This window comes from Homalodisca vitripennis, chromosome X, assembly GCF_021130785.1.
Source record: "Homalodisca vitripennis isolate AUS2020 chromosome X, UT_GWSS_2.1, whole genome shotgun sequence".
Lineage (NCBI taxonomy): Eukaryota > Metazoa > Arthropoda > Insecta > Hemiptera > Cicadellidae > Homalodisca > Homalodisca vitripennis.
Window position 1 is genome coordinate 24,058,969 of NC_060215.1, and position 26,846 is coordinate 24,085,814.

The window sequence follows — 26,846 nt, forward strand, 5'->3', positions numbered from 1 at the left end:
TGCTCTGACAGGTTATTAATTTATGAAAATATTATTGGGCTGATATTAGCACACTATTCAAGTGTAATTACTAAAATTGGAAATTATTTTAAGTTAGCCCATGACATTTTATATTTCAGTTTATATTATGTGAGATAATACAATTGAGCTATAAAAGTGAATTGAAAGACTGAATTATTATTTAACAGAATTTAATGACAATTATAATTCTGTTAAGAAAGCCGACATACAGCTCAGTTGTTACAATGCAAGTATAAATATATCACGTATAAAGGTATTACATCTACAGCTTCAAATTTTACATCTATCAAATTGTATACATTTATAGCAGAATAACACATACGAGTATTATGGACTTGTGTCAGTGACTTCAGTTTGCAAATTTGAATTTAACATCAACCAATCTTTTGGTTGATTGTGCATGTAAAAATATGTATCTTGTGTAAATAAATCAATCAAAAAAATAAATAAACATGCACTGTGGGGCTTCCACAATCATCTCCAACATAAATTCCAGATAAAATTTAACTATTTCAAGTTAAGCATAACTTTTTAATAAGTAGCAAAAAGAGCCTATCTATACAGCTCAAAACAAGGCAGAATCTTAAAAGCCATAATTGGATTATGTTTGAAGGTAAATGTTGCGTTAACTTCCGACCTACCTGATAAAAAAACAAAATATGGTTTTGAAAGTTACATTGTTTTTCCTGTAGATTGAAGTAAATGTGACTTCATATTGTCATGTACTAGTCAAATAGATTTGTTTTTCAAATTCGATTTCAGAATAGTCTGAATTGAACTAAAAACACAATATTGGTGATATTCAGATAGTAACTGACAAATTTACAAAACCAGGTGTAAAAGTTAATGATTGCTTTACTGTAAGTATCATCTAATATTTTATGTACCTGTTTTATAACTTGCTTGAGCAAAGCAACAGACGTCAACATACACATCTCATAAAACCAGATGATGTGACATGAAAGGAATTAAAAACACATGAAATAAAATACAATAATTATCATCAGATAAAAATGTTTAGGAATTTATTTGGCAAAATATACATTTTAAAGGATCTTTCTCAATAAAAAAACATATATAAACAACAGTAGACAACTAAAACACCTTAAAATTAGTTTTAAACCCTCATCAGGCATCTCTGTTTAATAAATTATTAACTATTTCAATGGGGCACAAATTCCAGACTAATCCATCCAGAGAAACAGTAAACATGATTACGACTTTAACTCATATAAATATTATTATGTAATTATGACATTATTATCCAGCTCTGGATGTATTATGAATAAAGAATAAAAACTTATAAACTAGTCAACAAGGCACGTTGAGTGGATTCAGTTAATCTTTCTGGTATACTTTTGTATAATCATTCCACTTACTCACCCTAAGTATTTATTTTCTGTATTTTCTTTGTATCTTCTTTCACTTTTAATCTTCACTTCATTTTGTCGTCCAACTTTTATTTTCCATTTAAAGGTAAAAGGCCTCTTCAACCTTCATCATCACTCCAGTTATCTTCTTTAAACTTGATTTTCTTTTCTCTCTCCGGATCTTCAGATTCCGGCTCTTTGAAGGGTGTCCAGAATAAGATATTTTGATCCTCTCCTGCACTATACAATTCCAGTCTGTCTCTCTGTAGTAAGCAAGCATTTACAAAATGATAATGACCTGTAAGTTTATTCAATCTTTTACCGGTTTCTACTTCGTAGATGACAATTTTGTTATCCGAAGGTATAATACACACATTGAACTTTCCGTACCCAAACACGTCGAATTTCAGGGATTTGTTTAATCGAATCCTTACATTTCCATAAACAATTTCTTTGTGTTTCTGTTGGTAAAAGTCCCAGCAATGGATGGTGTTGTCGGTGCCCACAGACATTAAAAAATTTCCATCAGGAGTAAAAGTGACTCCATTTACAAAACCGTTGTGTGCTTGAAGAGGCTTTTGTCTCATGTTGGGTTGTGAAGTGTTGTTCAAGTCCAGGACGCCTAGGTGTCCCCTTGCAGAACGGATGTCCCACAGATATATAGAGGAATCAGAGCTGCCGGATGCCAAGTAATATGACCTGACAGGAGACCAGGCACAAGTCATTACTGACCCTTTGTGACCTCTCAACTCGTGAGTCTTCTGACCACTCCTCATGTCAGCCAGGTAAACATGATTGGATGATGTGGCAACTGAAACAAATATAACCAATGAGTTAGTTAATTTGTCTGGATATAATTACAGATTGTAAGAATTTTACTCTCTCCAAAAAAGCGGTGGTCCACTGGTCCTGCCTCGAAAATACTATGTATAACTTTCTTTTGAATCACACACACACACTTTCTAGTTTCATGTCCACTAAGTAATTTACCATATGTAAATGACTGAAAAACTTATAAATACTATTAACTGTACTTATTTATTTCAAATAAAAGGCAAAGACTCTAGATAGAAAGTCAAAACATTTTATACATGGATAATCCAATTCAATTTGTCATTTACACTACTTCCTAAGAATCTAACTGACAGTCTTACATCCATAACTACATACATTTAAACTCAACTGACATGTTTAGTTTTATCTTGGTTTAATAATAACTCGTTAGTGGTCAAACCAAGTTGATGCCACGTTTCCTCCCTTTCTAATTATATTGTGAATATAATGTAATGATGATCATTATGTATTAAGGTGATGTCATCAGCATACAGGGTGGCGTAAAAGTCACTGGACAGTTGGTTAAAAGAAGAAAAAAAATAACAGCAAGACGTAGTACAACAGTTTTCGTCCGTGATGTTGGTATTACTAAATGTTGGTAATTATGCCTTTTTAAGTTGGCAATACAATGCAATGAAACACACAACAATCGAACTAGTGAGTTCATCTGTGACACGTGTTTAAAGCTGTATTCCCCGAATTATTATTTTTCTAATAGAATTTTGTTCAACATTAGTCATAATGTTAACGAAAGAAGAAAGGATTTTCACGTTAAAAACATTTTATAAAAGTGATGCTACTGCAGTTGTTAATGAATGGGGAATACACTTTAGATCAAAACCACCGTCTAGACAAACAGTGTACGACATACGAGATAGATTTGAACAACATGGATCTGTTATGGATGCACCAAAGTCTGGCCGCCCAACAACAGTCTCAACTGATGACAATTTATTGCAGCTGTAACCAAAAGTCCTCAAAAATCGACCAGACGATTAGCATCTGAGCTGAATTTATCACGAAGGTCAGTGCAAAGAATGTTACACAAACAGAATTATAAATCTTACATTCCACGTTTATTACATGGGTTACTTGAAGATGATCCAGATCGACGACTTCAGTTTTGTGGATTGATGCTTAACCAACACAAACATGATCCTAACCTTTTTAATAAAATTATTTGGTCTGACGAGGCCAATTTTAAGTTAAGCGAACAAGTTAACAGACATAACTGTACTTATTGGTATACTGACAATCAAAGTCTTTTGTTAGAGCAACAGCTGAATCAAACTGGAGTGAGTGTTTGGGAGGCAATATCATCATTTGGCATACTTGGACCAATAATTTTTTGAGAGGGAACAGTGACAGGAGATAAATATTTGGATATGCTTCAGGAATTACACGGTAGCAGAACTCTTGATGTTTGCAGAAGGGTCATTCCATGTCAAGTCAACCAGGTCATGACACCCACCTCTTTAGATTTTGATGAAAACTTTGGCACAATTGTTGCATTTGCTATCCTATTGATAAATACCAAATTTTATTTCTCTATCTCTTATAGTTTTTTTCAACAAATTTTTTAATTTTTCTTAATTTAACGCGATTTTAGGCCTCAGATTTCGCGTCTTGCAATGTAAACTTGTAGCTTAAAAAAATTAATATCATGTAGTTTTCATGATATTACAAATCACCCAGTAAATAATTAATTTGACACCCACCTCTTTAGATTTTGATGAAACTTGGCACAATTGTTGCATTTACTATCCTATTGATAAATACCAAATTTTATTTCTCTATCTCTTATAGTTTTTTTCTACCAATTTTTTAATTTTCTTAATTTAACGCGATTTTAGGCCTCGGATTTCGCGTCTTGCAATGTAACTTGTAGCTTAAAAAAATTAATATCTTGAAAAACTATTTGAGATATCACCATGAAACTTTGCATATATTTCATTAATATATTTAAAATAAAGAAAAAATACATTCGCTAACCTATCTCAACTCCAAAAAATAATAAAAATATTATAATCAGAATTTTTTTTTTATTTGAAAACCGTTTGTCCGGATTTACTAAAATTGCAATATCTCAGGTCTCAGGACCTGGTAAAGTGTTCATATTTTTTTTACATACTCCTAGATACATAGGCTAACAGATAAACAAAAAGATGTATGGCTTTTTCACATGTTTGACTGATATTCAACATTATTTTATGAGTAAACAAAATTACAGACCAACTAAAAGAATACGCAATTTGGAAACATTTGGTTTGAAAGTAAATTAAAGTTTAACTTTTAAATTTTCTTGTATTAAGTTGTTATCAGAATAAAAATACTCAATTAAACTTAGTACTCAAGTCACTTTCAATTTAAAAGTATTTACAAAAGCTTTATGAAGATGAATTGTAAATTATTTACTACTGATCATGTTTGTATCAACTATGAAGTGTTTAAAATTTTATATATCCGCTTATTTTTTATAATTATTTCTAAAATCAATTAATTATTGATAGAGCAAGGGATCAGAACTAAGACATGACAAAGATTTATAAAAGAGACATTATAAGCACTAATATTTACACAGCCTGTATGACTCATCTATCTTGTCTCAACAGGATCCTTTCATGTTGGTTCATGCTCCTAGCTCTACAGCTAAGCACTGAACACTGCCTCAGTTTTAGATCTTGCTTTGAGTGAGTGAAGACCTATAGCGCAAACTTCATGTGCAGTGATTATGATTTTTAATTTTATTAAAGTGAAAAGTGAAACATAACAGTTACAGTATATAAACTATGTGATTTCCATTAAATGTTTTTTAATAAAACTATTTAGTTTTGAAGTAAAGAGGCACCTTTTAATTTTGGAAATCAACAAGAGTCAATTTTTCTCTGACTCAGTGATTGTGTAAAACTAAGTGAATAGGCTAGTTACAAGGCTGTACCTATTTTTCTTCTTGGACTTTAAAATGGGGTAAGCAGAAATCAAAATGACAAATCCTCAAGCTTGTAGCATTGGACTATTTAAACAATCAGACTGTTTTCAGACAACTTATACACCTTCCAAAAAATTACAATCTGTATCAGAATTAACTGAGGAAGAAAAAGAATTAATTCAACTTAGATCTGGAATCAATTTAATTGAATTTTAAAATGTTTGTTCCCATCACAGCTACTACTTTCTCAATGTGTTTTAAAAATATCAAACAGTATGCATAAATCCATTAAAAAAACACAAAAAGCCAATAAAAAAGTCACTAAGAAGTGTATCTTTAAGTTTTTTCAAAACAATTGTGTGAAAAAAATATTTTTATTAAACCTGGACAAAAGATATGCCCTTCATGTCGAAACTTCTGTGAAGAAAAAACTAAAATCACTGAAAATGAATCTGATGACGAACTAATGATTGAATTGGATTCATTTGAATCTAGAAATGTCTCCCTTTCACAAACAAATGTAGCCTTAGATGATTTGGGTTTAACTCCAATTTTCTTCATAAATTTTGTCATCACATAGTAAGGGATCGTATTACAAAAGAAAAGTTGAAAAAGTAAACAAAAGAAGTAAAGAAAAAAAATCTCCAAAGCTCTAGATTATGACATTGAAATGTCAGAAGACGAAAAAGAAAAAAGAAATGTTATCAAAAAAAAGCAGAAGATTTTGATAAGCTCGTGGGCCTTTTAAAAGAAAAACTTATGTCTGTTGGGAGATCCCAAAAAGTCCAGATTCTGACTTTTTGTGCCAGAATCTTGGCGCCAGAAAAAAGTTGCTACAGAATTTCAGGTGACCGAAATATATGGTAAAACAAGCAAGAAAACTTAAACGAGAGAAAGGTATCCTAGCTATCCCTGACCCTAAAAAAGGTAACACACTCTCCGAAAACACAGTTAAACTTGTGACAGACTTTTACCATAGTGATGAGAATTCAAGAGTTTTACCCGGAGCAAAAGATAAAGTGAGCATTAAAAAAAATATTTATACGCAAAAAAGACTTATTCTCAGTAAATTTGAGAGAGCTTTACTCTTGTTTTTAAATGGAATGCCCCGACTTGAAAATAGGATTCTCGGAAATTTTGCAGTTTAAGACCAAAGTGGTGTGTCCTTGTTGGGTCAGCAGGTACCTATACAGTATGTGTATGCAGCATACACCAGAATGTGAAAATTGTTACTAGATGCTGTAAAAATTGAAGAAAGTTACAAAGATTTGAATCAAGATGTTGGTTTGTAATGTTGAAAACAGTGAGTGTATGCTACGCCATTGTGACAACTGTCCGTGTGTGATGATGCCCTGATTGAATACTTAACTGCAAAATTGAGCGAAGATTATGATTTAGAAGAAGAAATAATTATAAGCCAAATGGGGTTAATACTGACAGGACAGAAATGGTTAAGCAATCAATCAGTGTTTGAAGACTTTATTTCTTTACTGAGCAAATCTGTAGAAAACCTAATCCCACATTCATATATTACAAAATCACAGTCTAAAAACTTTCAAAAAACTGAAAGAAGATCCGCCTTTGAATACAGCAATTGTAGTAATGGATTTCAGTGAAAATTATTCTTACACACCATTCAAAATGAAATCCAAAGTTATCACTGGAACAGAGGTGGATGCACAATTCATCCAGTTGGTCTCTACTTGAAAAAGGATGATAAAGTTTTAATTTCCAACCATTGTTTCATAAGTGATGATTTACAACATGACACTTGTTTTGTGAATTACGTACAAAAAGAAATTTCGAAATGGCTGAAAGGAAAATCATCCCGAACTAAACCAAGTTCATTATTTCCACTGACGGCTGTGCTGGTCAATACAAAAATAGAAATAGTTTCAAAAACATAACAAACCATCATGAAGACTTTGGAATGAAAGCCGAACATTCATTCTTTGCAACAAGCCACAGGAAAATCAATATGTGATGGCTTGGGGAGGAACTGTTTAAGGAGAATTTTGAGAAAAGCCAGCCTTCAACTTTCAGATGAAAATCAAATCAAGACAGCAACTGCAGTTTATGACTTCTGTAAAGTCAACATTAAAAAAATAAACTTTCAACTTTATTGACACAAAAAATGGTGAAGCTTTCAGATTGGAGTTAGTGTCACGATTTTTAAAACCACCAAGACTATTCCCGGTACTAGAAGTTTCCATTATTTCAAACCATTAAATACAAATGAAATTGAAATAAGGAGGACTACTGATAGTCCTAATCCTACTCTAATGTTTTTCTTTTGATTCTGCTACGGATTGGGTCTGCATTCAACCATCTTTAAACGATTATGTGCTGCAAACTACGATGGAAAGTGGTACTTTGGACTCGTTTTTTAAAACTGTGTTTCATGAAGAAGAAGATGCTGAAATTCTTTTTTTCACCCTCCAGGACCTGCTGCCAGCTTTTACTGGCCTCAAAGAGAAGACTTGTGCATAATACCTTTGGAGCACATTATCAGTACAGTTGATGCACCGCAATCAAATAGCACTGGCAGAATGTACTACTTCAAAAAAGAGTGTATCAGAAAAACAGAAGAGTGTTGGAATGAAGTGGAAAAAATATAACAAGCAGAACTAATAACTGCTATAAAACATATTGATTCTTAGACTTCAGTTTTTATTTTATTTCACATTTATTAAATGTAAGTAAACCGCAAATTTATAATTTCTTAGTAATATTCTACTTTTTGGAATATTAAACTAAACATGTGAAAAAGCCATACATCTTTTTTTGTTTATCTGTTAGCCTATGTATCTAGGAGTATGTAAAAAAAAATATGAACACTCTACCAGTTCTGAGACCTGAGATATTGCAATTTTAGTAAATCCCAACAACGGTTTTCAAATAAAAAAAATTTCTGATTATTTTATTTTTATTTTTTTGGAGTTGAGATAGGTTAGTGAATGTAATTTTCTTTATTTTAAATATATTAATTAAATATTATGCAAAGTTTCATGGTGATATCTCAAATAGTTTTCAAGATATTAATTTTTTAAGCTACAAGTTACATTGCAAGACACGAAATCCGAAGCCTAAAATCGCGTTAAATTAAGAAAATTAAAAAATTTGTAGAAAAAAACTATAAGAGATAGAGAAATAAAATTTGGTATTTATCAATAGGATAGTAAATGCAACAATTGTGCCAAGTTTCATCAAAATCTAAAGAGGTGGGTGTCAAATTAATTATTTACTGGGTGATTTGACATGGAATGACCCAGAAAACTTTCAAGAACTTTACTTTCAACACGATGGTGCTCCACCACATTACGCCACTGCCGTTCGCGATTATTTAAACGAACGTTTCCAAAGAAAAGTTATTGGTCGAAGGGCAGATATTGACATGCCCCCACGTTCACCAGATATCACACCAATGGATTTTTTCCTATGGGGAGTAGTCAAGGACTCTGTTTATTCTCGAAAGCCTCATACTACTGACGAAATGAAAGACTACATACATGACGCATTTCATGATTTGGACAATGATCCCACACTATGCCGTAGAGTATGTAACAGTATTCCAGAAAGACTTCAAAGATGTATTAATGAAGACGGAAAACAATTTGAATATAAAGTATAATTGTAAGTATTGTTTGTAATAAAAAATAATTTCAAATACATCTAGTCTTGTTTTAACCAACTGTCCAGTGACTTTTGCGCTACCCTGTATAATACAGTGGAAATATTGAAATATTTAGGCAAATAATTGATAATCATTAAAAAATGAAAGATCACAGGACAGAACCATGTGCATTATTTATTAACAAGGCACTTCTGCTGGAAAAACAAACAGCCTCCTACCACCTTTAGAATAAATGAGTTTCTTAAGTCTACATTATCATGAATACATAATTTTATACAGTTAACGTTGAGTAACAATTTAACATTGTAAGACAGGCGTCAGAATAAACTATATGCTAAAACTATTCAAAACTATCATTCAATACATCAGAAAATGTTATGAAATTAAATGTACCTCTATGTCTGAAACAAGTCATTAGTAAACTATTTGAAAACATATACACATTGACATAGATTTAATTCTATTGTGTTGTTAACTGCCTCACGTTGGTGGTATCATATGAGGTTGATCAAATTTATTGCTGGTTTAGTTGTTGTAAGAAACTGACACACACATTATGCACCATATGTACAAGTCCGTGTTGTGTAGTTTATTTTATTTAATTGTGTGAATATAAATACATATTTTAAATTTAGGTCAACATGAAAACACGGAACAACATTACATGTCGTCGCTTAATTCACAATGACGTTAAGATAACCACCACACGTGATCATTAAGATGTTTTTTTTAAATCAAAGTTATTGAATTCATTAATGTCTTTCGATTCCAAATTATTTTTGTATTTGTCCATGTGATTTCTATTTTAAATCAATTTAAAATATAGTTGAAAATAATTTCAACATGGTACTGCCACTATAACACTGTGTACTCACGAATATATCATGTCGAGGTTAATTAATTTACTCATTTCTCTTCAAATTTTATATTTGAACATTAAACATCACTTCACTAACCAATTTCACTTGTTTTTACTTATAATAAGATTTAACAAATTTATGAGAACATGTGCTTCTTCTACTAGTGCATCAAGTATATCCTCTCTACACTGCTTATATCAGGAGGCACATCAGAAGGGAATGTCCAGAGAGTTTTAGTCCTACAAAAGTGTGCTATAAGGATACTCGCTGGGCTGAAGCCAAGAGACTCATGCAAGGACGCATTCATTGAATGGGGAAAACTCAGAGTACCGTCCATCTATATAATTGAAACAATAATGTATGCTGTATAAGAGAATCTACAGAGATTTAACCACAACCATCAACATAATACAAGACATTCCGAACAGTTTACCCCACCTACACATCGCCTAGCACTCTTCCAGAGAAAGCCGTCCTATGCCGGAGCAAAGTTTTTCAATGCCCTACCAACAAGTCTCAAGAATAGTCTACCAACAACTCTAAAGAAGAAACTGAAAGACTGGTTCATTGACAAATCTTTTTACTCCATTGATGAATTTTTGTACAGAAATTATGAAACTCTGTAAATATTTAACACTGTATTGTTTTAAGTTAATATGACACATTTTCTAAACTTGATGTTTATGAAATAAAGAGATTCTGATTCTGATCAGAAGGGAGCGAGAAGACCGAGTGATCCGCGACAATCGTTTGGGGTTCACATAACGGGGCTCACACACCGGTCAGCTCTTCAGCCTCCGACACAAACTAACATGTTTTACTTCAGTGTTAGTTGTTCAGCCAATACATTCCAAATTCTTTATTAATAACCATAATCAAGCAGCTCAAATTTATTTCAGTATGAAGTTAATAAATGTTACACAATAAAAAAAATAACTCATCATACAATATAAATCAATATTTTTTTACTTATTTTTATACATACATAATTAGGAAAGGCATAAACTGGTCAATTTACAGTTAAATACTAATTACACATGTACATTTAAATGTTTAATGTTTAGTGGTGTGAAAGGTGGGGAAGAGTTTTGCTCTGTAGATGTGTAGATAGACAATAGACAATAGACAATTTATTGGCCATTAATAATTTTCAATAAAATTACAATAGGCTTCGTCAAAATATTAAGGCTTAAATTACTAGCCTAATCTAAAGTTAAAAATCCTTATGAACGATCTCACAGCTAAAATATTCATTAATATTATAGAAAGGTCTATTTTTTAGCCAAGAATACAATTTATTATTAAAAACTTGGACATGGTAAAGTTTGAACAGCATAAGGTAACAAATTGAACATTTTAATGCCTAAGGTTGTATGGTAATTCATGGTTTTACCTAATCTAGCTCTATCTACATTTAACTTATCTTTATTTCTTGTATTATAGTGATGAACATCATTTTTCTTTTCAAAAACCATGTGTGACTTTTTTCTTACATCTACTAATAACCTCATAAAATATACAGATTTATAAACAGTTAAAACACCAATATTTACAAACAAAGGTTTACAATGATCTAACACAGGTGCATCCGCTAAAATTCTCACAGCCTTCTTTTGGATTACTAGCACCTGATCAATGCCTGTACCATTACCCCAAATTATTAAACCATATCTAATAATACTTTCAAAAAATGCAAAGTAGGCCATTTTTATATACCTTTGTGATATACTATTTTTTTTAAATTACACAATAAGTAAATAACCCTAGACAATCTCTTGCATACATAATCAATGTGTTGTTTCCAAGATAGCCTGTTGTCCACTATTATCCCCAATAACTTAACAAAAACTTCAGATTCAAATATAGGCCTATTAATATTCTTAAGAGTTATTAACATTTGTTTTTGTTTTTTCTGCGTTTAAATAGAGACCAATTTACATTAAACCAGTTAACAGTTTCATTCATTGTAGTCTCTACCAAGTTGTTTAAGTAAAGCAAATTTGTGTGACTATTTAACAAAGTGGTATCATCAGCATATATAGTAGTAAAACTAGAGACATTAAAACTTAAATCATTAATAAATATAATAAACAAAACAGGACCCAACACAGATCCCTGTGGCACACCTATATTTATATCAGCCACTTGGGAATAAGCTCCATTAACCATAACAACCTGTTTGCGATTTGCAAGATAGGACCTTAACATGTTCAAATTCTTTGCACGAAACCCATAGAATTCCAATTTGTTCACCAATATATCAGGTCTACACAATCAAATGCTTTGCTCAGATCACAAAGTGTGATCTGAGCCCAACAATTATTTTCCAAAGCTAAGAGAACATTATTTACAAGAGTATTTACAGCTTTAACCGTTGAACAATCAGTGCGGTAACCAAATTGACTAGAACTAAATAATTTGAGATTTTCAAAATGAATACATATTTGATGTTTAAGTAATTTCTCAATTACCTTAGACAAGATTGGTACACATGAGATAGGCCTATAATTATTCGGACAATCAAGTGAGCCATTTTTATACACAGGTACAACTTTTGAAAATTTTAAACATGTTGGAAAAATCCCTTCCAATACACAACAATTAATAGAATATGTCAAAGGCTCAATTATATATAAATCCAATAACAGCCTTAATTAAAATACTACTCAATCCATACACATCTTTAGAATGGGAATTTTTTAGAGATAAAAACAATTTTACGAACATCATCTACAGTGACAGGACAAAAAACACACTCCTCAAATGGAGGCAATAAACTTATTAAGACATTGATTTTGCACTATTCACAGAACTTTTCACTTTGGCACTGATCTCTTCAATAGCTGTCACACAGTGTGAGTTTATGTATGTTATTGGCTCTGTGCTTAAATCTAATATCATAACGGTTTATTTAGACATTCTTTGTTCAAACTTATACGAATCTACACCTGGGTATCTGTTTTACACTTATGTAAAAACACCTTTTATTTAACTTTGTGGTTTTGCGACAAATCGTACAATTATTATATTATTAACTCACCACCGGCACGAAGAACCCGTCAAGCATATATATATAAATATATGAAATTCGAAATAGAGTAATTGTTTCTTTGTAAATTATAGCCTGTCCACTTAAACAGCTATTTATTCTAATGGTATGAAAGAAAGAACAGTATTGTCTGGATACTGAATCATGTTTTACATCCAGAGGGAAAGATCCTGAGCTTCTGCACATACTGCTCAAAGGACATTTGCCACTCCCTTATTTTAGTTTTAGATGCTCAGATCTGAGGCTTTTACAGAAAACCTATGAGATTTGAGGGCTCCTGTTCTCTGATATCTTTGAGCTGAGGAGATAAGCTCCTAGGAAGTTTTATCTGGTTTTGAATATGGCAGGACAGTTTAGCCATATGTGTTCCGCTGATTCTTCTGCCTCTCCGCAAAGTCTGCATTCATCACTACTACTATTTGTACGTACAAACAATTAGTTAAAAAATTGTTAATAGATACTGGGCGAGATGGGTTTTGTCAGTATTTTTCCTCAATCTACACCTAGGTATACTGTTTTTTTTATGTATTAGTTTCTGTTATATTTTTGTAATACATTCAATGTTAGTCTGAGTGTTTTGTGAGTTTGTATAATCTTTTGAGTGCAGGCCAATGAGGTTGTGTGGTGCGTGCATGTGTGCTGTGTGTGTGTGTGTGTGTGTGTGTGTGTGTGTGTGTGTGTGTGCATGCGTGGGTGTGGGGTGTGCAGGTGTTATCCAAGTCTCTCTCTACTTATATTGGTTAATTTTTAATTAAAGTCTTTCTGATTGCTCTTTTTTATGTAGGTTTTTTTACATTACCTTGTTAAGTCTTCAAATTTTATTTCCTACATAAGTTACATTCCTTTCAAATTTTGGATTTTTTATTAACTAGATTTACTCAGGTATTCTATGCTCTGGTCTTGTATGGTTTATTTTAGAGGTAAATTTGTTAAATTTGTGAATGAACACTATTTTTATTAATGTTAATTCATTCCCTTATTTTGATTTAAGATTTTTTAGTGTTATTGGTAGTGCAGACTGATGAACTCATTTCCCCACACACAGGCTGATGCCCATGTCGGGATAATTTCCTATAAAGATATTTTTTATGTATTTTATTTACTCTGTATATAAAGTTTTGGAAATCAATCAATCAGTCTGGCTATGACCCACCTTCATCAGATGTTGCCTAAGAGGACCATGTCTTGTCAGCATCCTAAGTAATAGTTATATATCCTCCTTGCTTAGGTCTAGGAGTCTTAACCATCCTATTGCATATTGAAAGATACACATTTTTCATTCCTGAGTCCTGAGGCTTTTCTATACATCTCGGATCTAATCCTCTTCATCCAAACATTTATTACAGCTTTACTGTAGGAGAAAGTTACTTCACAGCCCAGCTCTGGTCTACCAAAAGGCTTTCAGAGCCTATTTTGGCAAAGACCGAATCACGTTATATGAGGGTTATTCTAAAAGTAAGGTCCGATTCGATTCGCCAAGGAGTATTGAATTTGGTGCCAAGGACAAAAAACGCTTGTGCGCAGACTCCCGACATGCCTTGCACGTCAAGCGCCACCAACAAGTTTCAAGTCAACATTGTTGAAAGGAAGGAATGGTCAAAAGGTGAGCCTGACTACATGAAGAAGGCTCTAACCTGGTACACGGACGGGTCAAAGACTCTGAAGGGTACTGGGGCAGGGGTCTGGGGAGCCAGACCGAGGGTTAACTTAAGCTTTAGCCTAGGTAAACTGGCAACTGTCTTTCAGGCTGAAGTTACAGCCCTTGCAGAATGTGCAAGAGTTAATGTGGAAAGGGGCTACAAAGGCAAAAACATCTACATTAACTCGGACAGCAGGGCTGCTCTGCAGGCCTTGGCCAACCATGACTGTAATTCGAAGGCAGTCTGGGAATGCCATAAGGTCTTGAAATTGCTGGCGAAAACCAATAAAGTTATTCTAACTTGGGTGCCTGGACATAGAGGAATCACAGGAAATGAAGGGGCAGACGGTTGCGCTAACTTGGGAGCCAACCGTCTTCTTACCGGTCCTGAACCAACGTGTGGGGTCTCATATAACTTAGCACGTAGATCAGTTACCAAGTGGATGGCTAACAAACACCTACAACATTGGAGAAACACTGAGGGGAATGTACAGGCAAAGCGGATGCTCAAGGGACCATCAAGGAACATTGCAGCAGATGCCCTTAGAATGAGTAGAACGGAGATCAGAAAGGTGACTGGTTTTATTACAGATCATTGGATATTCCGAAGTCACCTGAACAGAATAGGTATTCCAGTTCAGGAAACACTGTGCAGGAAATGTGGCGAGGCTGACGAAACAGCCAAGCACGTCATATTTGAATGTCCGGCATTACAGAGCAAACGCTCAAGATCCCTAGGTGTTCTTATGCATACGGAAGAGGGGTTGGAACAGGAAAGCATTGTTCAGAAGATCTCATGGTTTTGTAAAGGCCTGGGATTTGATACAGCTTAAACCTGGGAGAGGGTGCACAATAAGCCGGATGGCTGAGAGGCAACTACCAGGCCTAGGAAGGAAACCTGGCCCTCTGTTAAAAAAAAAAAAAAAAAAAAAAAAGCGCCACCATTAGCGTCGTTACTGTATGCTGTTTATAGTGTCAGTTCAAAATGTTTAAGACAATTGATCAGCCCGCTGATTGTGAAGTAAGGGCAGTGATATGGATTTTGCCAGCAAGAAACATTTTAGCAGTGGAAATTCATCGGCAGATTACTGAAGTTTACAGTCCTAACATATTGAGTGACAGTAAAGTGGACAAGTGGGTGCGAGTTTTTAATGGACAGGAAAATGTGCATGATGAACAACGCTCTGACCGACCATTAAATTTAAGATGATTTGGATGAGATGCGGTTAACAAAGAAATCCGTGAAGATCAACAATTCACTAATTCAGATTTAGAAATAAATTTCCCGAATGTGAGTAAAACAACTTTGTACAGAATTGTGTCTGAACATTTGAACTTTTCAAAAATTGAGTGCCCGTTGGGTTCCCAGGCTGCTTACTGAGTCCCAACGAATGAAAAGAATGGTTTCTGCTCTTGTTTTTTGGAGCGATATCATAAGGATGGTGACAGTCTTTTAGACCATACTGTCACAGGGGATGAGACATGGGTTTCCCACATAACCATCAAGTCTAAACATTGGTTAATGGAATGGTGTCACACATCATTGCCAGGCAAGGTCAATGCAAAGCAGACAATCTCAACATGCAAGGTTATGACAATCGTGTTTTGGGATAGACATAGAATATTGTTCGTCGACTTTATGGAAAGAGGAACAATGATCAATAAAGCTGTCTACTATGCTACCCGTACTGAACTTTGATATGCAATCAAGAATAAGTGATGTGGTCTTTTTTTATCTGGAGTGTTGTTGCATGACAATGCCAGACCCCATACTGCAAAAGAAACGCAAACTCTAATCAAGAAATTTGGATGAGAACAGATGGACCACCCACCGTAGAACAGATAAGCCACCCACCGTAGAACAGATGGGCCACCCACCGTACAGTCCAGACTTAGTGCCAAGTAATTTCCACTTGTTCCATTATCTAAAGGAGTTTCTTGGTGACAAACGTGTCGATACAGACGATGAAGTGAAAGAAGCAGTTAAAAACTGGTTATCTTCGCAGGCCAGATTTCTAAAACTTAGCCATTTAAAAGCTTATTGAACAATATGAGAAATGTTTAAATAAGTATGGATATTATGTAAAAAAAATAGAGAAAGACGCAAGGAATCTAAATAGAACAATTTGTTTTGGAACAAATTTGGATTTTTTTTAACCAGACCTTACTTTTAGAGTAACCCTCATACAAATGTACCGGTTATTTGATATTGCTCACATACACTGAAATTAGCAATCATACACTTGTTTACTGCCGAGCAACTTTGTCTGTGAACAGATGTGCTGCAATGCATGACCATTGACGTAGAATATACAAACTTCAAGTCACATACTACTTACAAAACCACGATATTTCCTTAATTTGGTTATCCACCAACAGTTTTTAGCAATCACTTAACCAAAATAAGTTATCAAAATGTTAACCAGTAATTGTGTAACATACAATAAATTATAATTTCATCATATTCTCTAAAACTTTACTTCTTATATATTGGAAGTTGGTCTCCAAAGGGTTGACATCAATATTAAAATCACCTATTAATAAAATATATTTAGTTATATTATCTTTTAGAAGTCCATTTGTAAAAGAATTATGAAGACGTATTTTAAGAGATTTATATATAGACTGCCAACAATTGAGACATACAAACCTACTTGTACATAATTTTATACCACTAATTTCAAAATCTATATTTTCTGATTAGTAGATATTGGATTTTAGTGGATTAGTTCATACCAAAATGACAACCCCTCTCACCCTCTCTAAATTATTTGGGATTTACATCCCTTTTTTAATGAAATGAAATCTATTCTAAATTGAATACTATTCAAATGTTTTATTAACATCATACTAATACTTATTTTCACACAAGTTTAACATGGACATGAGAAATGTGAATGGTTGATCAGATAATGTATAGTGATCCAGTTAATACCTCACCTGCAATGAGGGGTGTTGTTCCTGATTTTACGGGGGATATGTGATGATGGTAAATTTTGCTGTTGAATTCAAATTTTTCAAATGTACACATTCCATTTGTGTCCCATAGTCTCAACATATGATCCATGCCACTGGTTGTGAACAAGCCTGGAAACAATACATGGTAAACATGTTGCATTTTCAACATTTGAAATCAAAATACTATAAAATAGTTTATAGCACATAAATACAATAAGTGGATATACAAAACTTACTTTTGTATAATGTAGGTACATACGGACAAACCTGGCACAGAGTAGGTATAAAATACGTTTACACCAGAATGCAATACAAAAATATTTAACTTTTCTACAAACCAGGAATATACACTATGTATTTTAACAATAAATATTATCTAAGTTTTCTGGATTTTACCGTATCAAAATACTTGCAAACATTTCTTTCATATGTCTGCTTTGCTGTGCATCATTAACAAGCAACAGATCTTAAACTAAAACTGAACAGTTAAACCGATGTCAGTTTTTTTCAACATCTGCTGACTTAAGATGGCTTTCTACAGCGAAGCCAAAATATTTCAAGAACTGAATTGTGTACGTAATGTTTCAAAGTGGACTTAGATGTCAGTTATGACGGCACTTGCTTAACCCTAAAAAGTAAGAATAAAGTATATCAGAAAATTCTTTAAACACAAGTGTCAATACAGTAAAATTCATGTGTTGCTTAACTTACTTGTTTTACAAAACTATTTTCTAGAGATTTCTTGTTTCGCTTCAACAGTAACATTCACAAAATTACTGTTTTCATAGCAGGCTAAGGCATCACAAATCTCATTCACATCTGCAATAGGTTAATTCTTTTGGAAGGAATACTAATTGTTTCAGATTGAGCTTAGACCTTGATTTTGGGATACACAAGGCTATAACTTAAGCACGGCGCCGACTGCGACCGGCCCGGCCTTTTATACTCTGTCAAAATGCATACAATCAAATGGACACCCGCCCACTGCGACCGGTCTGGGCTGGGCTGGGCCGGGCCGGTCGCAGTGGGCGGGTGTCCATTTGATTGCGTGTATTTCGACTTCACAAAAAGGCCGGGTTGGGCCGGTCACAGTCGGCACCGTGCCTTAATCGAGGTGGGCTATTACTGTGTAAAAATAAAGTGTTAAAATCTAACTGCTGCTAATTGACATTTTAATTAATTTCTAATTAAGTCGTACTTTCTGTAGTTCCATATAATTTTACCTCTGAACAAAATTCAATAACTTATATGATAGACTTACCAAAATTTGATTTTGTAAAAATCCTTCACAAAAGAATGAAATTACAGTAAACTCTTGATTAACCATGGCTGGTTTATCATGATATCTGTAGTCAAATATTTTATATTAAAAAATGTGTATAATACACTAAAAATAAGTTCAAAAATATTTAAGTACTACAGTAAAGGCCAACATATTTGTAGCTTGAAGAATCTTAGATATGACAAGCAGTGTTGTAAGGTTATTTATAGAGCCATCCACATTTAATTATTGGGGAGATTTGTTGTCAATTCCTGACCACCATCGCTACTACCACTCTACCCCTTTCAACTCAACCCCGTCACTACCAACCGAGCCAGTAACTATGCAATTGTTCTCATATAATGAATCGGTTTAATCATATCATTCCACTTCTTGATTCGTTCAAGAAGTGTAAGATTGAAAAGAGAATTTTTAAGTATCGAGGTGATAAGATGTTAAAATTTGAACAATGGCAAGTAAAAGGAAGAAAGTCGATTTATTAATTTAAGATACACTAGAACAGATTAAACATGTTGAAAATGCTACGTCAAAAAAGAGCATACAGTAAGGGATAAGAGAAAGTCTCTCCATAGAGGACACAATGAAGCCAAAGAAAAGTTACTGGAATTTGTACTCATCAGACTAGTTGCCTCATAAAAACCAGAATCTATGAAGAACTACATTCAGCTCTTATACAGTTATACAGTCAAGTAAGAAGTCAGGACATTCCTACTGAGGCTTAATCAGTCTGGTTAACTACACTAACCTTTCCTAGTGGTGAAAGAAAACTTAATTAGTGTTTGTGGATATTAGTGAAGTATCGAAGTCAAATCTCGAATGCACTAAATCTTCAACAAAGATTTTGATTCAAGCATTCAATCTGTCATGATTTGCAGCATCACTAATTAATTATTAGACAGAAGCCATGTTCATGTTCCACCACTTCCAGTCCGGCAAAATAGCAACAGGAGAAATCTCCTTATGTGAAACTAGTGAATAATGAATTATTTTGATTTTAAAATAATCCTGTGTATTGTGTGGTCTGTCACTTCTGATGGTCGATCAATAACGAAGGTAAATGGAAGTGTTTCAGCAAATTAAATATCTGTATTATATATTTTTTATCACTGCAGATTCTGCTACATCTATTTTTAGATGACAGCTGACCAGTATTATGCAAATTACCAATCATTATTTTTTTAGATCAGTATTTGTTGTACTTTGTGTAGCCACCTCACAGCTGTGTAATCACAACTACTTACACGTACAGAAATAACTTTACAACAAAATCGAGTTTATTAGTTTTAGCGGACATTATCTTTTAACACTTGTTAGTTTCAAATTGAGTGGCGGATATCTCCTGTTGCTGCTCGCTAATGAAATTTTATTTGCAGATATATTTTAGTCTGACACTCGGGAAGGGTTAAGTATCATCATGTGATACAAGAAATCAGCGTTCACAGCAAAAAAATTAGTGACCATGAACCGGCAGCACATTTTCCAACCTGATTTTGAATAAATTTTCCAATCAGTGGTATTGACTTATAAACTCGTCTACAACGCTCAGGGTTATTTTGGAAATATTTGCCGACACGAACCTTGGTATTTGAAAGCAAGAAGGAAGCTGCAGGCCCCAAGTACAGAGAGGCTACCTATTACGACTTGCAATAACGAATTAGGATTACACAAATTAAAACTGGTGGTAATAAGAAATTGACAGAAGAAAATATGTAAGAATGTAGAAAAATACAGCACTAATTTATTGAAAAAGGATTAAAGAAGGCAATGTGATGATCTCAAAATGTTCTTCTGTACAATTCTAGACAGCATTATAACATTAACAATTTATAATGCCCCCCTCCCCTGGTAATTGCACCTTGTGTGTTAGGGTGGCTGGTTGGAGTGTAATTTGTAATGCAGTTTTACGTTTCTTTTAGTTATTTTTTTTAATAATATTGTTAAAGTTTGTGATATATTTAGTAGTGTAATTGTAAGTTGATGTTATTAGTTTTTATGAATTCACATAAAATATTAAAAACATGCATAATTATTTTATCTTTGTTTATATTTGTAGTTTGAGATGTAAATGATTAATATGATTGTTAAATATGGTTGTATTTCTTGTAAATGCACCGCAATAAAGCTTATAAATAAACGCTACCAAGCAATCTTTAGTAAAGTCCTACTAGTAGAAGATTTAACCAGCTGGGGAAAATGCTTGTAGGAAGAATTTTAGCTAATTGAAATAATATGTTAATGTTATGGGTAAAGATAACATTGTTGTTGAGTTCTTGAAAATTGGCAATAATGATTAATGTTTGAACATCTACTGATGAACAAATCATAGAAGAAGTACAAGGTATTGTTGGAGGAAAAAGTGGTGTACAAGAGAAATATGAAGTGCAAAATAAAGAGAGAGACATGATACAGCACTAGGAAAAGTTGACTAACTTATTCACTATCTCAAAAACAAGATAATACATCACCTTGTGACAAAATGTTGTTGAAGGAAATTCAACAATATATAAAGAGTATAGGTATGCTTTCACAAAAGAATCAAAAACAGTTAATTGTATTTTGTAAAAACTTAACAAAAACTTTGCAATGTACATTACTAAATTTAGTTTATTCATGCTCAACTGTTTATAACTGTACACATATATTACTTTGTTATTATAAATAATGCATGTTCTCCTATTTTAATACATATATTAACTGAATTAAATCATGTTAGTTGTCATTTTTATATAATATTGCTTATTATAATACTATTACTACACGAAGAAACAAGTAACTGTGATTTTTCAGAACAAAATAGTATAAGGATGTACTTAAAAATAGTTACCTGTATCAAAGGGATACCATTGAACGGTCTCAATACTTTTGTTGGGAATGCTGCCCGAATGTTCAGCTCCTATAGTGGATACAGTTTTGCATCTATAACTGGTATGTCCATTGAAGTTGTACAAGTCATGTACTAATATGGCTCCATTTTTTGCTCCGGACAATATACTGTAAGACAAAAATGTTTTACCAATAACATTTGAATATTTCAAACTTTCACTGAAGAGCCTAATTGAAGTTAATCATTAACTAACTATAGACATATCTAATATGAAACTGGTGCTCTAAATATTGCAGTAGGTGCACCATTTATTAATTATTTGTTATACACTACCATCAAATAAATACATAGTATATATAGGCAAGAGGCGTGTTGCGGCTTTGCCCATTGCGGGTCCAACTATAAGATAAACAGGAACCTTTAAATTGGTATTGATTTTTCCCCCCAAAAATCGTTATATTTGATATCATGATAGTAATTAGAATAAGTACTCCACGCCCTAACTCTTCTCACTGCACAAGGCCCGGAATATCCTCGATTCAAATATGGATATCATCAAGAACAATTACATTCATCATTGTAAGTAAACGTTTTCACTCCATATTTTCAAGCCTTGGTATAAAATATTTATGAAGAGTGTAGAGTCAACATGAGGATATTGCAGTTTTCCATGAGATTTTAAAATGAGAACCATATTTTTATTGTTTTCATGTTTGTGATTATGATAACATGTAAAAATTTGTCAAGCATATCTACGGGACACATACAATAATTTTAATTTTTGTTAACAATTCTGAATGTGGCAAAAATCTTATTAAAGGTAATGCAATTTTTCATGGATTTTCACGGCTAGGCTGTGAAATTTTCAAAATCATTTCTTAACAAGCAACTAAGAGATAAGACCACATGTATACATAGTTCTTTGTACGTTCATTCTGTAGTTTCAGAGAGTTCGTGAGGAATCAGTCAGTGGTATTTGGCTTTCATGCACATTGTATCCCACGAAAAGGTTTCCACATTTAAGCTTCCATGACATTCTTTGTTTGAAGGTTATTTTTGACGATGGAAGGATTGTGAAGGAAACAGGATTTTTCCGGACATTTGCCATCGTTCAGTGAAACAATAAATCAGTAACACTACGTTTCGAGATCTGCAATCTGATCTCTTCTTCAGGTAAAGAACTAACCTAATACATAATTACAAACTAGATTAAATTAAACAAATCTTACCCAAGCGTTGTGGCACGCCTAAGTCAGGAATCACAACCTACATGTTGTTTGTCAACTTCACTAACTCTATAAACATGCACTTAATAAAAAACTATACAAAACACTAATCATTAAAACTAAACTACGGAATACAGGTCACAATACGTCTTCATTCGTCTACTAACCACCTACGACTGAATGCAGATCTCGAAACGTAGTGTTACTGATTTATTGTTTCACTGAACGATGGCAAATGTCCGGAAAAATCCTGTTTCCTTCCATGACATGCTCACTTACTGGCTGATCATTTTGAAAATTTACACACTTTTCAATTAGAATATGTTGCCACTTTTTTGTTGGCAGAATCTCATGTTCATAGAAACACAATGGTGGTTGAAAGAAAAATATTACAAATCAAGTACATAAATTTTTTTATCTGGTTCACAAAATAGGACACTTCGACACCACCAAGTTGTTTTTACAGTTACAGAGCTATCAACATAAACTATCAATCACTATTGGTTCTTTATGAAAAGAACTGTGATATTACTATTTTCATAAAAATTTTTGTTTTATGTATAGAAAGCCACTTCATAATATTTGGCTATTTTGTTATTTACATCAGATGTTTTATAACAATTTTAAATACTATGATACATAATTAATGGCGTTCTGTATAAAAGTATACAGAGCTTTTTTTTATTAAAAATCAAAATGCAATAGAAAGTACTACCACAGCAAACTTAAATCAGGATTTAATGTATGTTTCTACAATTTTTTTTATTAGGCTAAAGAATTCAAGAACATTAATAGTTCATTTAAAACACTAAACAACTATTACTAAATAATATTAGCAAAGGTTTGATTTTCAACTTGTTATCTCCTAATTTGGAATTACAGTAACCTACTAATCAACAATTTCTGATAAACTATATATGAAATCAGTCAATGGTTTCGTTAAAGCATTTGAACAAATACGCGTTTTGAATAGAACCTTCAAAATTACCAACAGAAATGTGAGCATTACTCCATGAACTAACTGCTTATGGGCAACGTTAAGATGTTATGGTTGGCAGACTTGTTGGAATCAAATAGCATTGGCTAAAGTTTATTAGTACCGGTATGTGACTGATGTGAACTGAGGTATCACCACAACTGCATGTACACTTGGCTTTTGTAAAAGTTTTGATTTCACAACAAAATTGATCTAGCATTTTTACCAGATAAATTAATAGTGTTGTAACAAAATTTATTGAGAATTTATTGATATTAGGTGAACACAAAAATTTTAAAATTATACAAAGATCTACCTCATGAAAGTTCATTACTACAATATTAATATTGACAAACTTAAGTTTGCAGTTTTCTTTAGAAAATTATTCTTCAGTAAAACGGCCTTCTTAACGATACCGCTGCTACCTTATTTTGCAGCACACTGACAACTAATATTCAAACTGAAATTAATATTTTTTATGCTTTAGTCTGAATACGTCATAAAATAATTAAATATATATATATATATATATATATATATATATTAGGCATACATATAAATGTGTTTATTTAAGTAGGCTATATGTGAATATTAGCTTATGTTGTTTTAAATCAGCACAAGCTCAAAGATAATGCATAACTAAGAGGTAGACATAGTCAACAGCTAATAATTTTTGTTGCCTTACCATTGATACTGAATGGGATTGGTTAGTGAAATCCCTAACCATAAATGTAATTCATTTTTGTATCTTTGTATTATGCATAAATATTCATTATTCAATATTCGTCAAACGAACATTCTTGTACATCCTACCGAGAGTAATATAAAATATAACTTACTATCGTCCAGTTATATCAACATCCAAACAGTTGACTGCACTCGAGTGGCTCATCTCAAAATCAATATTGTTATACAGAGAGAACTCTCTACAATGTTTTAGTAAAAGCTGCTGCTTTACTTGTTGGAATGAGTTCCGGCCAACCTCTCGACCAAGAACATAATCTATCAAACTCATGATCTGAAACATGCGCATTTATCACCAAACTATTGCTATTATCACACTAAGACAATAACATTAACTTATTTAACTATGAATGTTGATTCTAAAATTTACCAAACTAATGCTTTTAAATGAACTAATTATGCCATTTAATACCCACTTCACTTACCATAAAAAGGCACCACAACTGGAAATACATTTTAGTTCATATTGACACTTTTGGCTAAGCATAACAGTCTCATAATTTATACAAAAAATTACTTTAGGAATAACAGAAAATTACAAACCCTTGCCGAATTAAAAATTTAAATAATGTTTTAAGTAATTTAAGGTAAAGGAGTATAATGTTGATAAAATATAATTAAACAACCTCATAACAACGACCTGTATAGCAGTAAATACTATAGGTTGACAAAAAGTTGACTTTATGGTGATGAAGAAGGTATAGCTGGGGAGTAATGATCAACTATACAAAATGTCAAAGCATAACAATGATGGTGTTAGATTCAATAATTTATATTTAGCAGATAATACATAAAAAAATGGTATCAATTTACAATAACGTGACCATGGAAAGGTATGTTCATTTTTTTTCCTGAAAACTACAATTTTTCCTGAAAACAATAGTGAAGAAAAAAATTCGTCGGCAACAAAAATCAAAGGAGTTACGATTTTTTGAAATCCTCTGAAAACTCTGTTTTTGACAGTACCTCTGGCCAATTTTACTGAAATGATGACGTTAATCCTGTCAACGATGCCTGCCCGCTGCGCAGTGCTGCGCACTGCTTGCTCTTTTAGAAAAAAAATTAACTCGAGCTTGCAAAAGTCGAATCCCAGATCACGTGATGCCCCTGATCCTTAACCCTCCAAGTGTTTGTTCGACAAAATTTTGTCGGTTATTTTCCAACTTTAATGCAATAATGCCTGAAAGGCATCAATATAATACAATTATATACTTTCCCCCCAGTTTATATGCACCTGTGATAATAACACTTGGCTATAAATGCCCAACCCATGAAAAAAAAGTCCATTTTTCATGGTCACGGTATTGTAAATAAATACCAAAAAAATACATTATTTGAACTACTACATTAGATGACGTGAGAGCTCATAAAGATTAACTAGGCCTAGTAACATGTTTATGACAAAATACTCTAAACCTACTTATATCGCGTGAAAACAAGTAGTAGATATGGACAGAAGCCAATCTATAATACCAAAGTACCTAATGTTCTCCAACTTTGTTATTTGTCATTTCCACCCCTTGAAAGCTAACATTGTTTTGTTTACGAGGCCGATAGCAGTAGGTTAATAATGAAAAGCTCTTCTTTTGCCACTCCAAAACCGTTAATTTCACATTGACCCATTTTACTTATCAATACAATCTCAGGGGTATTTTTGCTCATTGCCACAGCACAGGGCTGCACCTTTTGTGATGCCAATGCCCATGTTGGTAGTTGGAGGCATTACTGGTTAACCCATTCAATAGGCCTACTTCTTTTTATAAAGGATTTTTAAATTTCGGATTTCCTGAAACTTGTTCTTTAAATTTACTTTTAATACAAATGAAAAACCAACAAGTAATGCAGTGGCTAAAGTATATATTTATCCAAAATATACAAGTAATACAGTGGCTAAAGTATATATTTATCCTAAATATTTGTATGATAGTCGATTATATATCTGGTAGTACAAAAGTGCTTACAACGCTAAGGCATTATCTAAAACTTAATGTTACTAAGTATGTTAATGTATCACAATATAATTGCACAATTTATTAGTAATTTAAATTTATAGTATCAAAACCTACCAGCAGCTTAAAAGTTTGCAGACAGGTTAGAAAGTTCAACTTGCAGTTGTAATTTCAAACAAAACGTTGCAGACGATATTAATTATTTTATTTTGCCACTACTCGTATGGGACACAAACTGATTACTGAAGCTCCTGGATTCAGTGGATTGTTGTAACGTCATAGAGTATCCACTTCAAACGGTCATAGAAAGATTATAACATACTTATTGAAGTATGGTGGTTTCTTATTGAAGAAACCACACATTTATTCCTTAACTTATAAATCGAAAGGAAAAGCATATGATACTTTCTTAGTGGAAATTATAATCATCCTGTAACATTTTATGCCTACATCAAGAAACGATAGTTATTCTACTTCACGTCAAAAGATTGTTATAGTTTTATAAAGATTTACTCTAAGTAATGCCCAAAAACACACAGACAATATTTTTC

The 26,846-nt window shown here is 32.9% G+C and overlaps 1 protein-coding gene across 1 annotated transcript; it reads right to left on the bottom strand.

The window, feature by feature from the left end:
* Positions 1–1,018: 1,018 nt before the first annotated feature.
* On the bottom strand, positions 1,019–26,548 carry LOC124368789 (DNA excision repair protein ERCC-8-like). The gene is made up of 5 exons (XM_046826162.1): positions 26,413–26,548; positions 24,442–24,620; positions 21,401–21,567; positions 17,277–17,423; positions 1,019–2,202 (listed from the first exon to the last, which is right to left on the bottom strand). Exons 2-5 carry the CDS (start codon positions 24,615–24,617, stop codon positions 1,511–1,513), a joined length of 1,182 nt encoding a protein of 393 aa, XP_046682118.1. The 5' UTR covers positions 24,618–24,620; positions 26,413–26,548; the 3' UTR covers positions 1,019–1,510.
* Positions 26,549–26,846: the final 298 nt, after the last annotated feature.

Coding starts and splice junctions, on each gene's coding strand:
- LOC124368789 (XM_046826162.1), bottom strand. CDS start 24,617: ATGAGTTTGATAGATTATGTTCTTGGTCGAGAGGTTGGCCGGAACTCA. Junction 17,424..21,400: donor ATGGTATCCCTTTGATACAG/GTAACTATTTTT, acceptor TATTGTTTCCAG/GCTTGTTCACAACCAGTGGC. Junction 2,203..17,276: donor AACAACACCCCTCATTGCAG/GTGAGGTATTAA, acceptor TATTTGTTTCAG/TTGCCACATCATCCAATCAT.